Source organism: Anabrus simplex, chromosome 8 (genome assembly GCF_040414725.1).
Source record: "Anabrus simplex isolate iqAnaSimp1 chromosome 8, ASM4041472v1, whole genome shotgun sequence".
NCBI classification, from domain to species: domain Eukaryota; kingdom Metazoa; phylum Arthropoda; class Insecta; order Orthoptera; family Tettigoniidae; genus Anabrus; species Anabrus simplex.
The window spans coordinates 132,491,892-132,512,848 of record NC_090272.1 but is presented as its reverse complement, the minus strand read 5'-3'; the positions used below and the strand labels follow the sequence as shown (position 1 = coordinate 132,512,848).

The 20,957-nt window shown below is 41.0% G+C and overlaps 1 protein-coding gene across 1 annotated transcript in view; it reads left to right on the top strand.

Moving 5' to 3' along the window:
* Window positions 1–20,957, top strand: part of RIOK1 (RIO kinase 1) — a 127,962-nt gene that overhangs the window by 84,426 nt on the left and 22,579 nt on the right. The window contains exon 7 of the mRNA XM_067152482.2: window positions 8,802–8,905. Within this exon, the coding sequence (XP_067008583.2) occupies window positions 8,802–8,905 (104 nt within the window). The remainder of the gene's footprint in view (window positions 1–8,801; window positions 8,906–20,957) is intronic.

Below are 20,957 nucleotides of genomic sequence, written 5' to 3'. Positions count from 1 at the left end.
TTAAAACTAATTTGTGTGACAAGGAGATTCTTGCATGTCAAAATATAAAATTCTTCATTAGGTATATGAGTTGTCTTCGGTTCCTTAATGTCTATAATGTTATACACTCATAATATTGGTTTCACATGCGATCCTAAATTAGAGGATTAAAGTTGAATGCAGTCCGTTTGACATTAAGATATTCATTTTTTGTATATGTTATTTTGTTGAATTAAAAGTTCGTTGCATATAAAAGAATTGTTAGAGCTGAGCCGTCTTCTTATTTTTGTTGAGTAAAAACGTAGTATTTTTGATGCTGTATATGTAGTGGTTGAACTGTGATATTAATTTGCCCTATAGTTGTTAAGTGGGCTACGATTCTCAGTTCAATAGGAACCTGTAATGATGAAACCTTAAGTTAAAAGCAAAGCGAGAAAATTGATAGAGAAACTGATTGAATTATTGAAACGCCTGACTCACCTCTAAAGCTGTGTACCTCGCTTGACGGCTGCAGCACAACGAGCAGACACACTTGTGAAACAAACGTGATTTTTAACTTGGGTAAGATCTGTCGCCACAGTTGCGTGATTATGGAAAAAGGCCCTAAATTCCTGAACTTCACAGGATAAGTTGCACGTTTGGGGAGCAGGATGTTAGCCTCAGGAATGTTCAGTTTTGCTTGCCGGTTAGCAGCAAGATTGCTGAATAACACAGTGAGTCTATTTGTGCTTGTTTTTCACATTCAGTTTAGAAGTTAGAAATTTATTTTGTGTTGTGTGATACAGTGAAATGTAGCGAATATTTGTCGCATGATATGGTAGTCTGTACAGTAGAAGTTGACTGTAGTGAGCACGGCATATAACGAGAACCCCGTTATTCCAACAGTGTTTTGCTGTCCCTTCAAAATTCCTGTATTAAACTGTGTATTATCCTTCGGTTACAGAAAGAGCCCTATCACGCATCCGTTATTATGAGCGATTAAGCGCGGGCGATTTTTTCCGTTACCGATATTTATGCACCCCAGAGATTATGTTGCATGCAATCGATTATCTTTGATATCGTTTCCTCACTATGTCCACTAGCGAGTTCTCCCGTCGACATTTGAAGGCGATGTTGGAGTCTATTAGTAATACCCGTCGACTGCTGTTCCGTAAAGAAAATTCAAATTGAAAAATAACATATTCTTGTAATAAATGTGTAAATAACATGTCCGATAGCAGTTCTTAACTCGTTAAAAATAAAGGCTGACTAAACAATCCCTTAATTTTAATGTTAGATACTGCAGTTAAGTAAAAATGGAATACACCTCAATCGAGATATGGCAAAGCGCATAATTGATTTCAGAGGTTAGTTTATATTTTCTCGCATCTGGTTAATTTACAGAAAGGTTATTATCATGCAAATTTATAGCGAGAAGGTTATTTCTCTAATGGCGCTTGAACTAAGTTTTCATCATATGTATAGTACGGTTAAGTTAGGATAGGTGATGCTGTTTGAATAAGGAAACTGAAATGTTTGCCACCAAATGCGATGGATCATCTTTGGTATGGTATAATTTTCTCATTATGTGCATTTGCGAGCTCTCTCGTTGACATTCAAAAGCGATGTTGGAGTTGATTAGTAATACCCAACAACTGCTGTTTTCTAAAGAAAATTCGAAAGGAAAGAGGATAACAAGTTTTCGTAATAAATGCATAAATAACGTGGCCAATAGCAGTTGTTAACTCATTAAAAATAATGGCTGAAGTAAATGATCTCTTAATTTTAATGTTATATACTGAAATTAAATAAGAATGTGATACACCTCACGATATGGCAGAGTACATCACTGATTTCAGCGGATAGTTCATATTTTCTCATATCTAGTTAAATTTTGGAAAGGCTATTCACATGTAAATTTTTAGCAAGGATAACTCATTTCTCTACGTGCGTTTCAAGTTTTCATGACACATATACGGTTAGGTTGGTGATGCCATTTGAAGAAGAAAACTCTGGAGTAATACCTTATTTTTCCAAATCCAAGGCGACGTGTTTTTTTTCTCCTCAGAATCTCTTGCGAAAAATCAAGGGTTGTCTTGCATTCGCAGCTTAACAGTAATGAATACCACTGGCAACTACCACGGTAACCACACTGCTTTTTTTCACCCTCGCACGCGTATGCAAACACAAAATTCGCCGACAACAAACGACCGCCTCTTTATTATACATCCCTAGCCATGACAACCAGTTGTACAGTGCCTGTGTGTAACGTCACTGGATCTTGGGAAATAGTGAAGAGAGAATGACATTCTATTAGCTTCTACAAAAATGTATCTCAAGTCTGCAGAATGGTATCAAAACATGCATGCCTTCCAATTCGTAGAAAGGCCACAGCTACTCAGTGGCAGAGTTATAATGCATCTACTGTACCTGACTCTTAGTAAAATTAAGTTTTATAGACAGCAGGAATATTTTCGCAATAAATAGTTGTAAAGATACTTGGAACAGCTATTGCCAGCAAATTTTCAACTGGTTTTTGTTGATATTATGAATCCGATTTTAAGTTAATGGTTATTAAACACTCGGAAATGTAGAATTATTGTGCAGCTGCAAGAAAATATGGTATAGGCCTAACTAAAGCCAATATTTGGGGTCAGCGTGAAGACAAAGGTAGCTAAAAAATGTGTACTGTACAAAAAAAGCATTTATTGGTCTGGAACGAGGGCGCTTCAAAGAAGTCGAAAATGAAATTGTGAGGTATGTGCACAAAAAACGCAAGGGCGGAATGGCCATACCGTGGCGCAAAAACTTGTTCGTTGACCTTCAGCGTCTGCGATAGGCCTATACATCGCTAGCCACTGAAGATGGCCGAACCTGGCAAGCGAGACGTGCGCGTAGCAGTAGCCGGTTATATCTGATGCTGAGTAAAAGTACTGTAACAGTTTTATAGACATCAGGAATATTTTCCTGATGGATTCTAGAGATGCATGGAATAGGTATTGCCTGCAAATTTTCAGTGGGTTCTCTACGGTATTATGATGCCAATTTTAAGTTAATGGTTATTAAACCCGCAAAAATAAAGAATAATTATGCAGCTGCAGAAAAATGTGGCATAACGAAAGCCAGTATTTGGCATCTAAAAATAGTCTAAAAATGCGTACTGTACAACAAAGGCATTCATGTGATTTTATAAAGCACTTTTTGAGCCTGATTTAAATGTTTTGAAGGAAAAAGTGGGATTTGTCTTGGATTCAGAGAAATACGGTACTGTAATTTTTTTTAGAATGAAATTAAACATACACTTCCACGTAGTATTGGATTTCGAAAAATAACAAACAAGAAAGCCGTAATGTGGATATCATCCACAGAAACGCAAGTTTTGAACAAACTGTTTGCCGTTTCATACCGATTTTAATGTGTACGGGGGTTTTCCGACTTTTATACAAAAATCGGATATAACGATAATCCGCTATAGCGAGTAAATTTTCCCCTATTGTGAATTCTTGCTATAACGGACTTCTACTGTATTTGGATTAGGAACATTTGAACATGCCTATCGCAGCACGAATTTTTGCTATTACTGCTTACTAAGAGTACAATCACGTTTTTCCTAGCTCTGAAAATGTTGTTTGTCATCCCTTGTGAAAGAAACGTTATTTACAACTCGGGTAAGAGTCGTCACCACAGTTGCTTCATTACAGAAAAAGTAAGCTTATTTGTGCTTGTATTCCATTAAGATTTTAGAAATTTATTCATCCCCTATGGAAGGGGGACGCAGATGAAGAATACACCCATGCTATCCCCTGCCAGTTGTAAGAGGTGACTAAAAGGGGCCCCAGGGGCTCTCAACTTGGGAGCGTGGGTTGGCGACCACAGGGTCCTTAGCTGAGTCCTGGCATTGCTTCCACTTACTTGTGCCAGACTCCTCACTTTCATCCATCCTATCCGACCTTCCTTGGTCAACTCTTGTTCTTTTCCGACCTCGATGGTATTAGAGCAGCGCCATTCAGAGGCCTAGGGAGTCTTTCATTTTCAAGCCCTTGTCTTTCTTAGTCTGTTTCAAAGTGACGAATCCCTTATTTTTCTCTCTGTCTACCCCCTGTGGGTGGGGGATGCAGACGAAGAATACACCTAAGGTATCCCCTGCCTGTTGTAAGAGCAACTAAAAGGGGCAACCAAGGGATGATTTTATTAGAACCATGAAACTACTTATGATTAGTACCATCACTCAGGGAACACCATGGGTTGCCTTTACTTGCGAGTAGTACCACTATGTTAGGTACACAATAGGTTTGTGATTAGTAGCAGTAGAGAGTCTTTCACTGTTTGTTTCCAGTACGCGTGATTAGTACCATTGTGAGAAACACCACGTGTCTGGGCATTGCCTGTGATTAGTACCACTATCTGAGCGACACCATGGGTCTGCGTTGCCTTTGATTGGTATCCACTATATCAGGAATACCACAGGAATTCTGGCACCTGTGATTAGTACACCTAGGTGAGGAACCCTAATGGTTTGTGTTGCCTATGAGTGGCGCCATTATGTGAGAAACACCATAGGTCTGCGTTACCTGTGCGACATACAATACTTGTGAGTAGTACCATAATGTGTGGAACACTGTGAGTTTACGCTGCTTTTGATTAGTACCGCAACATGACATATACCATGGTTCTACTTTACTAGCGATAGGTGCTATTATGAGTAGTTGTTGACCTGGATTTTGGGCCCCTTTGGACAACAAGTATCCTCGATTCAAGATTGTGATTTAGATGCAGTCCCTTGGTCAGTAATACTATTGTTTATGATAGTTTCTGGGTCGGATCCACTGATTGTCTTAAATTCATATCCATCCATTTATTCTTCATCACATTTTCTATTCTGGTCAGTGGATAACTTTTAAATTGTCATTACATTTCGTACCATTAGGGGCCGAAGACCTAGATGTTAGGCCCCTTTAAACAACAAGCATCAGCATCAGTGGCGTATGCTGCAATTAAGACATGGGCTATCACTAGACTTAGGTTACCCATTTTCGATAGTTGGTTTAGAGGATGTCAAGCCTTAAGGGTTTTGAGCTGCAGCTAATAGCCATCGGAGTAGCCTGCTGTGTTAAGGATGGTTCACAAGCCCTAGCCTCTGCTACTGCCAATACTCAACACCTGATCAATGTAGATGGTAGCCTACGAATCAGCCTTCTCGTACTCTTAATTCCCCTAGCTCGGGGACTGGATGCTTATGACGTCTTCACCATTCATTTCATCAGGTCACCATCAAGCCTTTCCAGAGGCTATGCATTATTATTATTATTATTATTATTATTATTATTATTATTATTATTATTATTATTTAATGTTTGTCCTCCAGGATTGGTTTTTTCCTCGGACTCAGCGAGAGATCCCACCTCTACACTCAAGGCCAGTGTCCCGGAACGTGAGACTTTGGGTCGGGGTATACAACTGGGAAGGAGGACCAGTACCTCGTCTAGGCGACCTTACCTAGTATGCTGAACAGGGACCTTGTGGGGGATGCAAAAATCGGAAGGGATAGACAAGGAAGAGGGAAGGAAGCGGCCGTGGCCTTAAGTTAGTTACCAACCCGGCATTTGCCTGGAGGAGAAGTGGGAAACCACGGAAAACCACTTCGAGGATGGCTGAGGTAGGAATCGAACCTCCTCTACTTAGTTGACCTCCCGAGGCTGAGTGGACCCCGTTCCAGCCCTCGTACCATTTTTCAAATTTCGTTGCAGAGTCGGGATTCGAACCCGGCTCTCCGGGGGTGTCAGCTAAACACACTAACCACTACACCACAGAGGCGGACATTATTATTATTATTATTATTATTATTATTATTATTATTATTATTATTATTATTATTATTATTATTATTATTATTATTATTATTATTCTCAGTTGCAAACAATAAGCATGGCCAACAATAAAGTTTGTGAAGTTCGCATGAGCCACATAACCACAAATACTTTTCATACTTACTTAAGTAGAAATACCCTTTGTATGGATTCTTGTTTTTCTCCTCAAGTTCACACTGTCCTGCACATGCAAAAACAAACTCGTGATACTGTAGCACATGGGTGAATCCCATCAATTCGGACACTTCCAGAGAACTTTTAGTCTTTGGGCCTTCTCTTTCCACCGCTCTCTCTCGTTAGCGGCGGCGATTTGACGGACTGAAGCCTAGCCCAGCTCAAGGTTAGGATCCCCTCGTTCCCCGCACCATTCCGACATTCGCCAGCAAGCCTCGCGCGGCGGGTCGAGGGGTGTGGGCCGAGGGCCTGGGCTGCGATGTTAGTCTCCGATGCCTTGCTCTCAGAAATACGAGCGACGTTCTTTCTCAATGCTTTCAAGTTTTGTAAATGGAAGAATGTGTCAGATGCTTACATTATAATTAGATTTAGATTTCCATTGTTCTCATTTGAGGCTTGGGCTTCACTGATAACCTTGGTAGCCCTCAGTATACGCCACTGATCAGCATGGTAACATGAAGTTTTTTCGCGTGATATGGTAGCCTATATCTGGATTAGGAAGATAATCATGTGAAATTGACCAGCGTGGTGCATATTTGTCTTGTGATAGCCTAGGTATGGATATGGAAAAAGTGAAATTCCTTTCTAATGAAGACAACATTAAAATCTTTTAGAAAGTGGACTGACATCCACATCTTTAAGCCTGCAGAGGTCATGAATGTTGAACTCGCACCTTCGAGTTTCGACTTGATCGATTTGACTTGCAAGTAATGAAAATCATTGTGAATCCGTATTGAAAGTAATATTATGATAAAAGTAAGAAATTTATTTCTCTTCCACCTGTTCAGTACAACTCAGTATGTTAAATTTAGAGTTAAATCCTCATTAAAATGAGAATTGGGACATGTTTCACCCTTTCCTATGGGGCATCATCAGCCGTATCATTACCTCAAACCATATCTGGTACCTGGTTAAAATTGATCTAAAATCTACTATAAAATTGAATACATTAAAAACCTTCCATACCATGTTAGGTACCTGGTTAAAAATGATCTTATATCTACTACAAACATATAGAACAATGCAAATGATTATATACAAAATGAAAAGGAAATGCATTCCGACACTGTGCCATTTTTCTTAATATTTTCTTAATTGTGGATCTTGGCATGTGTATTGGATTTGTTCTATGCTCACTTTCAATATTTTAAAACTTTCTTTCAAATTCAACATTGACCATGGCTCAAGGCCATCAATATTGTTAATTTTTCACTTGTATTTAAATCAAGTTACTCATATAATGACGGCTCTTTTAGTGAAGTTTTTAAATATACCGGTATTCACTTTTGTAGTAGATTTACAGTCATTTTTAACCAGGTTCCTAACATGGTATGGAAGTTTTTTAATGTATTCAATTTTGTAGTAGATTTTAGATCAATTTTAACCAGGTACCTGATATGGTTTGAGGTAACGATACGGCTGATGATGCCCCATAGGAAAGGGCGAAACATGTCCTAATTCTTATTTTAATGAGGATTTAACATACTGAGTTGTGTTAAACAGGTAGAAGAGAAATTTCTTACTTTTATCATGCGATTTGACTTGATCGAAGTTTTTCAAATTTAACATTTGTTTTAGAAATAGTACTTGGATATTTTTATTGGCCCCCGTGCATATGTTTTCATGTTTGTTGTTTGGTCTTTTTCACACCGTTCAGTGCTTTTATTTTATAAACACCAACAGAAAAGGTTTTCATATTTGTTCTCTCATGTTTTTCACACCATTTTACTTTCCTCTTATCTTGAGAAAGGGAGGATATAGTTTTCACTGTTCCCGCAAATACACGATGTAAAATGCCTTCATGTAAGAAAAAATTGTATTAGATGTTTCCATATCCCTGTTGAATAGTTTTAATTCGTATATTCTGTAGTACGTTTTCTCGCTTAACACGTTAATTTTCGTTGTCCCCTGCAGACACGTCTTAACAGGGTTTTACTGTAGTATGTTAAAGAGGATAGGCAAGAGAACACTACCCTGTGGAAGGCCATTCTTTTGGGCTTTCCATCTACTATTCCTTCCTTGGAACTCAACGAAAAATCTGCAGTTATCTAAGAGAGTCTTGGCAGTATTTGTGACACTATAGCCCTTTGTTATGTAGAAGAGCTTGCATAGCAATGTTCTTTGGTGCACCGTATCATATGCCGCAGTGAGGTCCATGATGACCATGTCAGTTACCACGCGTTTCTCGAATCCATCCTCGATGTACTGGGTGACATTTAGGACTTGTGATGTGCAGTTCCTACCAGGTCTGAAACCTGCTTTTTCAGAATAAATATGAAGTAGTTGGTGAACATTCCTAAGTTTGCATTTTTTGGAATCTTATCCCAAAGAAGCGTCCTCTATTCTTGATAGACAAGGGAACTCCTTTGTATCCTGTTGGTGATCTCTGGCTAAGCTGTTTTGGGAGACTATGCTACTAACATAAGTGAAACTATCCATATTCTCCAATTGTTGTGGTCTGCTAGTTGGATGCTTACTGATTGGCCATTGCTGTTCACTGCTATCACCGCTGTCTTAAAATCACTAATATTGAGCTTGAACTCCTGGAACTTGACCACACAAACTCCAAGTCTTGACTCCACCTTGTCTCCTGTTTCCCTTGCCTTTCTCCCATTGCTTTGCTATTGGCATTCTGGCACTGAGTAATATGGTCTTTAAATTATGAAGTATTCTAACTTGATTTAGTGAATCTGTGTCTAAAACTTTTTCTCCCAGTTTTAGGTAAGTTAGAGAATGGAAATTTTTTTTGTGATTGTCTTGTGGCTTAATTAACTTAATTAACTATACTTCTGAATGTTGCAGATACCACAGTGGCCAAGTTTATGTGATTGATGTCTCCCAGTCTGTGGAGCATGATCATCCTCATGCCCTAGAATTCTTGCGCAAGGACTGTACCAATATTACAGGTGTGTTACTTTATTTCAATACTAGTTAATTGTTTTATACAAGTTTGAGATAATACTGTATTAGCCCTAATATAATACGGCCTAGCTTAGAAGAGACAGAATTTTTGGAAGGTACAGTATTACCAAGAAAAAATAAATTACAAATGTTATTACAACATATCCAAGCTTTCCTATAATTAAAAAATTTAATAAAACCTGAAGTTTATCGAAACATTTCCCTTGATAATTTGTTCCAATCCCTTATTCCTTGTCTTATAAATGAATATTTACTCCAGTTTGTCCTCTTTAATTTCAGTTTTATATTCATGCTATATTCTTTCCTACTTTTAAAAGCTCCACTCAAGCTTATTCATCTACTAATGTCATTCTACACCAACTCTTCACTGACAGCTCGAAACATACCACATATTACAAGTCATTAATCTCATTTTTTGGTTCGTATTGATCACATTCAATTTACTAAGTATACATTTATTGTTCACCTATTCAATACCTACAGTACCACGTTTTGTGGTTAAATAATCATAAAAGATTGAAAAGTTGTGGACATGTTTCGCCCTTCTTATTGGGCATCATCAGCACATTAGTTAATCTTAAAACAAACAATTTAAAAAAAATGATTACACTATTGTTTATGAAAAATTGAGATGAGATATGTTGTGATATTAAAAAATGTTTCTATGATACAGTAGTAAGAAATTTGACATGTGAAATACGAACACATGATAAAATTATTGTAGTATATTTTACAATATTGTCTAAAAATTAATTGTAATGATAAGAGGTTTTTAAAATCGGCATGTATCTGGAATTGAAATGGATCCTCTTCTTAGTGAAAGTCAATAATATTTGCCGCGATCGCTGCTAAGTAGATCAAAGGATGAATTTTGTTTTAAATTATATATTCCAACTGTTAAATTTAGGTTGCAAAGAAGCAATTGGTGTTTCTTTGTTGGGTTGAATTGATTGAATCGTTGAAATGGAGTATAAGTTGGAGATTTATCTGTGTTTGATAGTTATGTTGCTTTTCACATATAAGAGTAGTTTTCCGGATGTTGTAGGAAATCTTGATGGATAGAGTGTTGTTAAATCAAATGCCATGTGAGTGTTTATCTTGTTTTGTTAGCAGCGTTAGACCCATCTGTGTTGGTGCGATGTAAAGCAAATTGCAAAAACTATTGTTTATGAAAAATTGTATCATAGAAACATTTTTTAATATCACAACATATCTCATCTCAATTTTTCATAAACAGTAGTGTAATCATTAAAAAAAAAAATTGTTTTAAGATTAACTAATGTGCTGATGATGCCCAATAAGAAGGGCGTAACATGTCCACAACTTTTCAATCTTTTATGATTATTTAACCACAAAACATGGTACTGTAGGTATTGAATAGGTGAACAATAAATGTATACTTTGTAAATTGAATGTGACATACCACATAGTCGAGCATCTTGTCTGTTTACTCCCAAGTCTTCCCAGCCCAAAGTTTCAAACTTTTTGTAACACTAATCCTTAGAACAAATCTTGCTGATTTCCTTTGGATCTTTTCCAGTTCTTTTATCAAATAGTCCTGCTGTGAATCCCATACACTGGAACCGTACTCTAATTGGGGTCTTACCAGAGATACATATGACCTCTCCTTTACATTTTTGTTTTTGCAATTTGCTTTACATTGCACTAACACAGATGGGTCTTACGGCAATGATGGGATGGGAAAGTGCTAGGAGTGGGAAGGAAGCGACCGTGGCCTTAATTAAGATACATCCCTAGCATTTGTCTGGTGTGAAAATGGGCACACACATAAAATTATCTTCAGGGCTGCCGACTGCGGGGTTCAAACCCACCATCTTCCGAATGCAAGCTCACAGCTATGTGACCCAAACCACGTGGCAACTTGCTTGGTTTTACATCCTTTACTACAACCTCTAAATACTCTCATAACCATGTGAAGAGATCTGTAACCTTTCCTAATAACCTCATTAATATGATTACCCCAGTGAAGATCATTCCTTACATTAACACCTAGGTACTTACAGTGTTCCCCATGAGGTACTATCATTGCATCAACACAATAATTAATACTGAGAGGACTTGGTGAAACTTACAACCTGACTTTTCATCCCATTCACCATTACACAATTGTCCACTGTCCATCTCACAATATTGTGCAGGTCCTCCTGCAGTTGCCCACAGTCCTGCAACTCACAGTATAACATCATCTGCAAATAGCCTTATCTGTGATTTCAGTCCTTTACTCCTATCAACCAAAAAACCCAAAGTTCCAATAATACTGCTCTGCGGGACCCCCTGTTAGTCATTGCAGGATTTCAGTAGGCCCCATTTTTGTCAGTTATCTCCCAAGATCTACCCTACCAAAAGCCTTGGTTAAGTCAATAGTGATACAGTCCATTTGACCTCCTGAATCTAAAATATCTGCTATATCTTGCTGGAATCCTACAAGTTGAGCTTCGCTGGAATAACCTTTCCTGAACTTGAGTTGCCTTTTATCAAACCAGTTAGTAATTTTGCAAATGTGTCTAGTATACTCACAAAGAATACTTTCCCAGAGTTTACAAACAACATGTCAAGCTGACTGGCCTGTAATTATCCACTTTATGTTTATCACCCTTTCCCTTGTACTCTGGGGCTACTATTGCAACTCTCCATTCATTTGGTATCGCTCCTTCATGCAAACTTTACATCCCACTAACTACTTTTATGGTTTCTGGAGACATTGAGGTGCCGGAATTTAGTCCTGCAGGAGTTCTTTTATGTGTCAGTAAATCTTATCAACATGAGGCTGATGTATTTGAGCCCCTTCAAATACCACTAGACTGAGTCAGGATCGAACCTGCCAAGTTTGGGTCAGAAGGCCAGTGCCTCAACCATTTGATCCACTCCGGCTGGCATGCAAACATTAATCATGTAAGTACGTATTTCATAAATGGCAATGTATCCCAATCCATAGCCTTTAATATATCACTGGAAATCTTATCAATCCCAGCTGCCTTTCTGGCTTTCAACTTTCGTATCTTTTTGTTAATGTAGATAGATAGATAGATAAAGAATGGGTGAACCCTGCTTTCGCAGGGCTCCACACGTAGGTCTGTGAAGACCCTTTGTGTCCCTTAAACGGGTTTGCATAGTCCAGACCTAGTGCTCCTATGAAGGATACCAGTGTCCGGATGTTGGCATTCCTGATGTCTTCCAGGCTCACAAAATGTGAGCCAAGGTATCGATGTCTAGTGCTTGCAAGAGCCTCACACTGACATAACACATGCGCGGAGGTCTCCTCCTCCCTACCGCATCTTCTACACATCGGATCCTGACTGATTTTCATGATGTGTAGGTGTCTCTGTAAGGTATTGTGGCCTGTCAACAGTCCAACTACCATTCGCATTCTGGTCCTATTCAAATTTATCAGGACCTTTTTATAACTTTGGCTAGGCCCTTTGATAAGTTCACGTGCCTGCCTTGCTATATTTAACCTCTTCCAAATGTCTAAGTGAGACTGGTTTGTCCACTGGGATATTACCAGTTTCACGCTTCGGAGTGACACTCCCAGGAAGGGCTCTGGTCCTATAAAAGGACCTTTTGAGCCTTGTTTCGCTAGTTTGTCAGCTTCTTCATTTCCACTGATACCTGTGTGCCCAGGGACCCATAATAGGGTAACTGAGCTAAATTCACACAGCTGATCTAACATCCTTTGGCATTCCCATACCATTTTTGATGTTGTTTTGACTGCACATAGTGCTTTTAACGCTGCCTGGCTATCGCTGCAAATAGTGATACATCTTCTGTGTCCAGGCATTTTCCGTATATATACAGCACAGGCCAGTATTGCATATACTTCGGCCTGGAAAACAGTAGCGTATTTACCCATAGGTAGGGAGAGCCTTGTCTTAGGCCCCCAGACCCCGGCGCCTGTGCCCGTCTCTGTCCGCGAGCCATCTGTGTACCATGTACAGCCCCCAGACCTAAGACGGGCCCCAGCATCCGCGGCCCACTCCTCCCTTGTGGGTATCACCACTGTGAATTTATAGTTCAAATTAAAGCTAGGCTTCATCAGGTCCCCAATCATCATTGTCATAGGGCAAGTCTGGTGAAGCCTTGTGAGAATAGAGGCATGACCTCTATTCGGATTCTTGAAGGACCATCCTCCGAGTGACCAAAGGCGGTAGGCACTCATTCCCGCTATTTCCTTAACATATAGATGTAAGGGGGGAAGACCTAGGATGGCCTCCATTGCACATAATGGTGTAGTATCCAGTGCCCCTGTTATTCCTAGACACGCAAGTCTTTGGACACTGTTTAACTTGGTGGTCACAGTTTTACTCTCCGAGCCTGGCCACCAGACTAAAGATGCATAGGTGATCGTGGGCCGTACAATAGAAATATAGAGCCACTGGACCACCTTAGGTCCTAGGCCCCAAGTCTTTCCAACGGCCCTGCGACAGGCCCACATAATCTTGCGAGCCTTATCCACCTTATGGTCTATGTGTTTCTTCCAGCTCAGTCTTGCCTCAAGGATTACCCCTAGGTACTTAACTGAGGTTGTCTTAACTAATTTTTTCCCAAATAGGAAGGGCTCTGACAGTCCGTCTAGCCTCTTCCTCCTGGTAAATACCACGAGCTCCGTCTTGTCGGGATTAACCGACAAGTCCGTGTCGTGGCACCATCTTTCCACCCTACGTAGGGAGCTCTGTACGAGCTCTGAGACCGTACTGGGGAAATTTCCAACCGCCATCAGGCTAATGTCATCTGCATAGCCTTGGGCGTAAATTCCTCCAACATTTAACCTGGTAAGTAGTTCATCCACTACCAGACACCATAATGTTGGTGATAATACTCCTCCCTGTGGACACCCCCTGTCTATATTAGCTCTCAACATAACTGCGTTGAGGGTAAACAGAACTTGACGGCCCTGCAGCGAGGCCATAATCCATTTTATGAGCATCCTGCTCACTCCTCTTCTCTCTAGACTAAGTTCTATGGAGCCCAAAGATGTGTAGTTAAAGGCCCCTTCTATATCTAGGAATACAACCATAGCAAGTTGCTGCTGATCCAAGGCACTCTCCAGCCTAGAAACTAGCTGGTGTAGTGCCGTCTCAACCGACTTCCCTGGTTGATATGCATGCTGATGAGGATGCAGGGGACAGTCTCTTAAAACTTTCTCCCTGATATGTCTATCCACTAGTCTTTCCAAGGTCTTAAGAAGAAAAGACGTTAGACTGATGGGTCTATAATCCTTAGGTCTAATATATGAAGACCTTCCGGGTTTAGGTATATATACTACCTTCGCCTGATGCCACAAGGAGTACACGTACCCCATAGTGAGACAGGCTCTAAAAATTCTGACCAGGTATGGTATAAGGACCTCACCCGCTTCCTGAAGAAGCGCCGGGAAGATCCCATCCATTCCTGGGCTTTTGTAAGGGGCAAAAGATTCTAATGCCCACTTCACCCTTCTGTGGGTAACAATCTCTGCGGCTTCCCTCCAGCCACTTCTATCGGGTCTGAAGGATCCGCTCGATTCTACTTCACTATTTGTGACTGCTGAACCTGGAAAGTGGGCATCAAGCAGTAGGTTCAGGGTCTCCCTCTCTGTGGATGTGTATCCGCCCGAAGGTGACTCCAGTGAGCCCAGCCTTGCCCTTCCATCCAAGGTTAGAATTTTATGAAGCCTTGCCGCTTCATGTTGACTTTCAATGGAGTCACAAAACTGTCTCCAAGATTTCCTAGAAGCCTTTTTGACTTCTGACTTATACCTTCTTTGTGATTCTTTATAAGAATCTAGGCTTTCTTGATCCTGAAGTTCCCTGTATTTATTCCAGAGCCTTCGTGTATTTCTCCTCAGGTGTTCAAGATAACTATTCCACTTGAAACTTCCTGTTGCTCTTTTTGCCTTAACAACTGGGCAGTTTAATTCATAAGAGGTAACCAGTATTTGTGTGAGAAAGCTCACACTAAGCTCCAGCTCCTCTTTGTTCTTAATTATATTTGAGGGTCCTCCTTCCAGTCCCCTCCTCACGTCCTCCCTAAAAGACGTCCAGTTGGTTCGTCTAGGATTTCTATAAGGTGGGATCTCGAAGGAGCCCTCTATATGAAACACAATGTGTCTATGGTCTGACAAGGAAGGTTCTAAAGAAACTTTCCAGTCTTTAAATTCCTGTATAATTCCCATGGAACCCAGGGTAAGATCTATGATCCCCTCACTCCTGTTATTGATGAAGGTAGGGGTATCACCTATGTTCATGATCTCAAGATCAGTTGTACATAGAAATTCTATGAAATGCTCTCCCCTTCGGTTTGTGTGTTTGCTTCCCCAAATGCTGTGATGAGCATTGGCGTCGCATCCTACTATAAGGTTTAGTCCTTGTTTCTTACAATATATCACCAGTCTCTTGAACTCCTCCGGCGGGGGTGGAGATTCAGAGTCTCCTGGGAAATATGCAGAACAGACAACCAGATCTCTTGGCTGTCCGCCCTCTTCATATCTCACTAGAACTGCTACAAGGTCTCTAGTAATGAAGCCTGGTATAGCCCAAGCGTTATGATCCTTAACTAGTATACATGCTCTAGGCTTTTCCTCTGCTATTCCACTGAATAGAGTGAAGCCTGCACATCTTAGTCCCATGATACGCCCCTGTCTAAGCCAGGGTTCTTGTATCAGGGCGACCGAAAACCTGCCTTTCTGGATACTTCTAATAAGTACCCTGGAGGCCGCTATACAATGTTGTATGTTTGCCTGTATGAAAGTAATCATTCCTTACTTTCATGCAATACTTTACCTTATGCGGTCTCCGGAACGTGCTGCTCCGTCTCCCGCGATGAATCTTGAGGCTTGGCTGGCCCCGGTTCCTGTCCGGGCTCCCGCTCTTCGCCCCTGCTAGTCTCAGTGTTGTCTGTGGTGGGGTTGGTCCTCTGCTTGTCACGCTTTCCCTCCACCAAAGTGAAGGTAGCAACATGCACCCCGCAGAAGATCTTCTTCCCCACCACTTTCTCCACATCTCTGGAGTCCATGCTGACCACAAGTCGGACACCTCTCTTCTCCTCCTTGCGGTCATAGACCCTCCAGCTGTTGGGATTTAAGCCATGGTTCTGGCGTGCCATTCTTCCCAAAAGGACGTTATTGTCCTTTGGTTGTCCTGGTATCCAGACCATGACTCTCTTATAGGAAAGGAGTTTATCCATGCCCACAATTGTGAGCCTGGCTCCTTCCCACGGTTGTAGACCTGTAACAAGACTAGAAAGCCATGCTACAGTCTCATCATTCTCTGCGATAATGACGGCCGCACCTCTCGACAGATAGCAATCCAGGAACTGAGGCTTAATGGGCCCCTGCTCCGGAAGCCCGTCTATCAGATCGGTGATAGCCTCCTCCACAGATTCTACTTGTTTCTCGGTTAGCTGCTGGTCAGGATATCCTACAGGTACAATGGCCATCCTGATCCCAGCTTTAGCTATCCTAGCATACTCCACCTTGGGTTTTTTGTGGGTCGGCCGATCTTCCTCTGGGGTTGCCCCCGACAGAAGTCGTTTCCCCACTGGTGTCTTGGTGGGTGGAGTCCTCTGTGCCCTAGAAGCAGAGCCCTTTTCAGGGTCCCGCCTCTTGTGCCCATTGGATCCACCCACAGTCGTCGCTGTCATGGCAGTAGAAGGCCTCTCAGCTCCAGGAGTTTGGCCATCTTTGGCCTGCTCCCGGGCCTTTAAGGCCTTCTTGTACCTCCTCTTCTCAGCGCCGGAGCGCTGTTTCTTCTTCTTCTTCTGGACTAGTAGATTGCCCACCTCTAGAGTGAGCTCTCTTACTGTCGAGGTCGTACTATCCGAGGGTATCTCCGAAGAGTCCCCATCGGTTGTTGAACTGGTGTTTCTCTCGGAGGCCCCAGAAGAGCTCTCCGGTTTATGGGTAGCTACAGTACTCATTTAGGTCCCACGAGGAGCTAGGGAAATATATGTCCGCCCAGGCAGAGCCCCGCATACCCGGGTAAGGCTACTTACTTCGAGAGGGCGCCAAGTATCTCGAAGGCTCCGTTCAGGACACATCTCCCATGTGCCATGCACCCCATCGGCACGGGTCGCGTTACACCTTAGGGTTGGGTGGTGCTTTAGCTTCCTCCTCCTTGTATACCGAATGGTTACCCAACAGGGCTCCACTCGGCATCGCAAGAAAGGAGCTACTAGTCCCCCCCACCACGAAGAGGATCTTCAATTGAAGAGGGTAACCAAGGTTAATCCCCTACAATTGTAGAAGCACACACGAGGGGGTTTGTTAATGTATTCATTATTGTAGGTAAATTTCAGTAATTCACCAGTATTAGTTGCCTTTACATACTGCTGACTGAATACTTTCGACTTCTGCAAATCCTCGCATATACACTCCCCTTGGCCATTAATCGTCCTTGGAATGTCCTTCTGGGAACCTGTTTCTGCCTTAAGTATCTATACATATATTTCCGTTGCTCCTTAAAATTCATATGGCTGCTAATTATATTTGCCATCATGTTATTTATTCTTAGCTGACTTTTTTACTAAATTCAATTTCCTAGTAAGCTCCTTCCATCTCTGCTTACTCCTGCAACCATTTCTAACTCTATTTCTTTCTATTCTGCACCTCCTTATAATCTCTTTATTTCCCTGTTATAATGTAATGTATCCCTACCATTCTTTACCACTTTTAAAGGTATGTACCTTTTTTTTTTACAGCACTCAGCAATTGCCGTATTTACTCGTAGACCCCCTCGCGTATCAGAACCCCCTGCCTTTTCAAGACGAAGAAAATGTAAAAAATAAATCTTGCCTATAAGACCCCCCAACGTAATTAGTCAGAGAACGATGACAATTCCACTTTGAAGCGGGTACAAGTCTTATTGCAGCTCTGATGAAATCGCACAAATTTGTGAATAGTTTCCTCCGTACGACCTATGCAATGAAAAACATGTCGAATCCATGCGGTACATCTGTGTTTCCTAGTTAAGAAATGTCCGCCTCTGTAGCGTAGGTCTATAGAGCGTTCCAACCTTAAATTGCAGTACAGCGTAGATGGAGCGCGCTGTTGCGAAATCGACTCGTGAAGATCATGCTCGAGTGCGACTCAAACAGGGCGTCACAGTTCCATATTTTTCGTTTGTAATTTTGTAATTTTAAGTTCATTCATTCATAAATTAATATTTGTAGGATGGTAAAATAAATACAACACACCTTAATCATTGGCGTTGCTCTCAGGCATTGGACGTACACCTCCAATCATTTCTGCAAGGCCTGATGTTCCCGCTTTTAATGAACCGGGTTCGGGAGATGAACTTGAGGATGATCCGGACGATGAAGAAAGTCGTATTAAAAACTTTTCATCGTCGACATCGTCCTGTAATTTGGCTGCTTTCCACAAATCTCTTTCATTTTTCTTTACTTCCTTCACGTAATTTGCCCAATTGTCTTATGTTTTTATGGCATAAAAATGTTAGTTCAGCATTTGGAACAAAACCATGTACATTACCCGTGTGGACTAAGGCAAATCACGGTCCTCGGCTTTTCGGTGGCTTAAGTCCCGAACTCTCCCCTTCAATGCCGTCCTGCCGTGCCCTTTTCACTGTCGTATCCTTCCATTCTTTTGTCACTGTCTGCCCAATATTTACCCACGATTCATCTGTGTAAATTATAGCTTTAATTTGTGCCCTCAAACGTTTTATCTCCCTGAGATATCTGTGCCTCCAATTAATAATTTCATCGGTTTCAATGAAAGCTGCTTTATTACCCCGTCTTAAATAACGGAAGCCTATATCATGTAAGAAGCGATACAATGTAGTTTTGGAAAATCGTGGCAAAGAATCTTCTCCATTTACCCGACTCAAAATCACGTTCATTGTCGGTGATATGTTAGCAAATAAGAGAGTGAACCACTCGACGCACTCCACTTCGCACAATTTCATCATATTTAATTTTCCTCGCATTTTTCTGCCGTCCTTCTGTTTTTTTGTTTTTTTTGCGGGAGTTCGCAAAGGACCATGTGTGTGTTCCTTCCTTATAGCATAGATTTTTCTTTCGGAACACAATCCACTTGTCCTCAAGGACTATACATTTATCACTGATCTTGTCCAGCTCCATGGCTAAATGGTTAGCGTGCTGACATTTGGTCCAGAGGGCCCCGGGTTCGATTTCCGGCCGGGTCGGGGATTTTAACCTTCACTGGTTAATTCCAATGGCTCGGGGGCTGGGGTTTGCCGTCTTCAGCAGGGCCCAATTCTTATAGATGCGCAGGTCGCCTATGCGGTGTCAACTCGAAAGACCTGCACTCGTCCTCTTCGGAGGCCACACGCCATTAAATATTATATATATATCACTGATCTTTATTTAATAAATCTTACAATACTGATTAATTGAACACCACTGCACACGGCTGTCAGTATATTTAAAAGCTCAGCCAGCCGAGTCACTCGTGAAACATAAACAAACGAGACGTTCTCCCTGTCATAAATTAAGAGATAACGAGATAAGGACTTGAGGTATGATTTAATAATAACTTCCATATCCGACGACCGTTTGCTTTGCTTTAACCACGCCGTGATCTTCTGCACTTCTTCTTCGAAATTAGATCCCCACGCACGAGCACAAACTCACGAACCACACAAACGAAATACACTTTCCCTCAAGAATTGTACATATGTAACTGATATGTATTCAATCACTATTATACATACTACTGACGAAATGAGCACTGCACTTCATGCGACTGTCTGGAAATGTTAAAAGCGCATGTTTGGGAGATCACTACCGGTACTTCAGCCAGCCAGACAGACAGACAGACAGACAGACAGACAGACAGACAGACAGACAGACAGACAGACAGACAGACAGACAGACAGACAGACAGACAGACAGACAGACAGACAGACAGACAGACAGCCAAGTCACACGCGAAACCAAAATTCAAGGAGATATTCTTCCTGTCACAAATTAAGAACTAAGCAAGATAAAAACTTCGGGATTATTTTAAAAATAACTTCCATATCTGAAGACCATTTGCCTCGCTTTGACCCCCCCATGAAAATTCAATAGGAAAGACGCTGGCCAGCGACTGACTTTTTCGTGCCAGCACATAAAATTCCCTGAACATGACTGAAAATAAATGCATATACTGCATTTTGTTATAATTTAAATTTAAAAATAAACTTATCTACATCGAGCTGAAATGTTTCTTTACCAGTAGTGAAAAAATTAGGAAAATTATGAGTATAAAATAGGAGTTATGACACGATAAGTTCTATGCAATGAAGATTTTGCATTTGGCGAAACTTTCCATTATATTACCCTTTTCACACTAAATTATTTTTTTTTACATTTTTTGTTAACGGCATCGAAAGCGCCTTGAAATTCTGTACATAACACGATATTTACCCATTTTAACCGATAACATTCTGATTTATGGATATTTGGCAAACCCGCTGCATTAGATTAGGACAGCGCTACCCGCAAAACATGGGAGAAGGAAAGAGATGGAATTATCCCATTACTGCTGTACTGCAATTTAAGGTTGGAACGCTCTATACTGCAGCTCTGATAACGTCGCACAAATGGATGAATAGGCCTAGTTTCGTGTCCAACCCGCACATTGCAAGCATGCATCAGTCACGATATATCTATGTCTGTGTTTTTTAGTTAATAATGTCCGCCAGCGTAATGGTTAGCACAGTTAGTTGCTGTTTTCGGGGGTCTGACTTTGATTCCTGGTACCATACTGCCAGAGATTTATGAATGGCAGGAAGGTTGTTATGCGGTAAAAGCGGTACATGTAACTCCCCTCCACTGAGCTGTACCACCTCGGGATGAGGAAACGAGTTTACTTTAGTTGAGAAATATTCGCGGTTGTTGTTATTTATATAGCAGGCAAGATCATTAACAAAGTGGTCGTTTAATATCTCGTAACTCGGGCCAATATATGTATATATTTGGAAAGAAGTAAGTTTAAAACGTGATAGAAGCTATCCAATTAAAACGACTGTTTTACTCGCCAACGTACCTAACAAATAATAATAATAATAATAATAATAA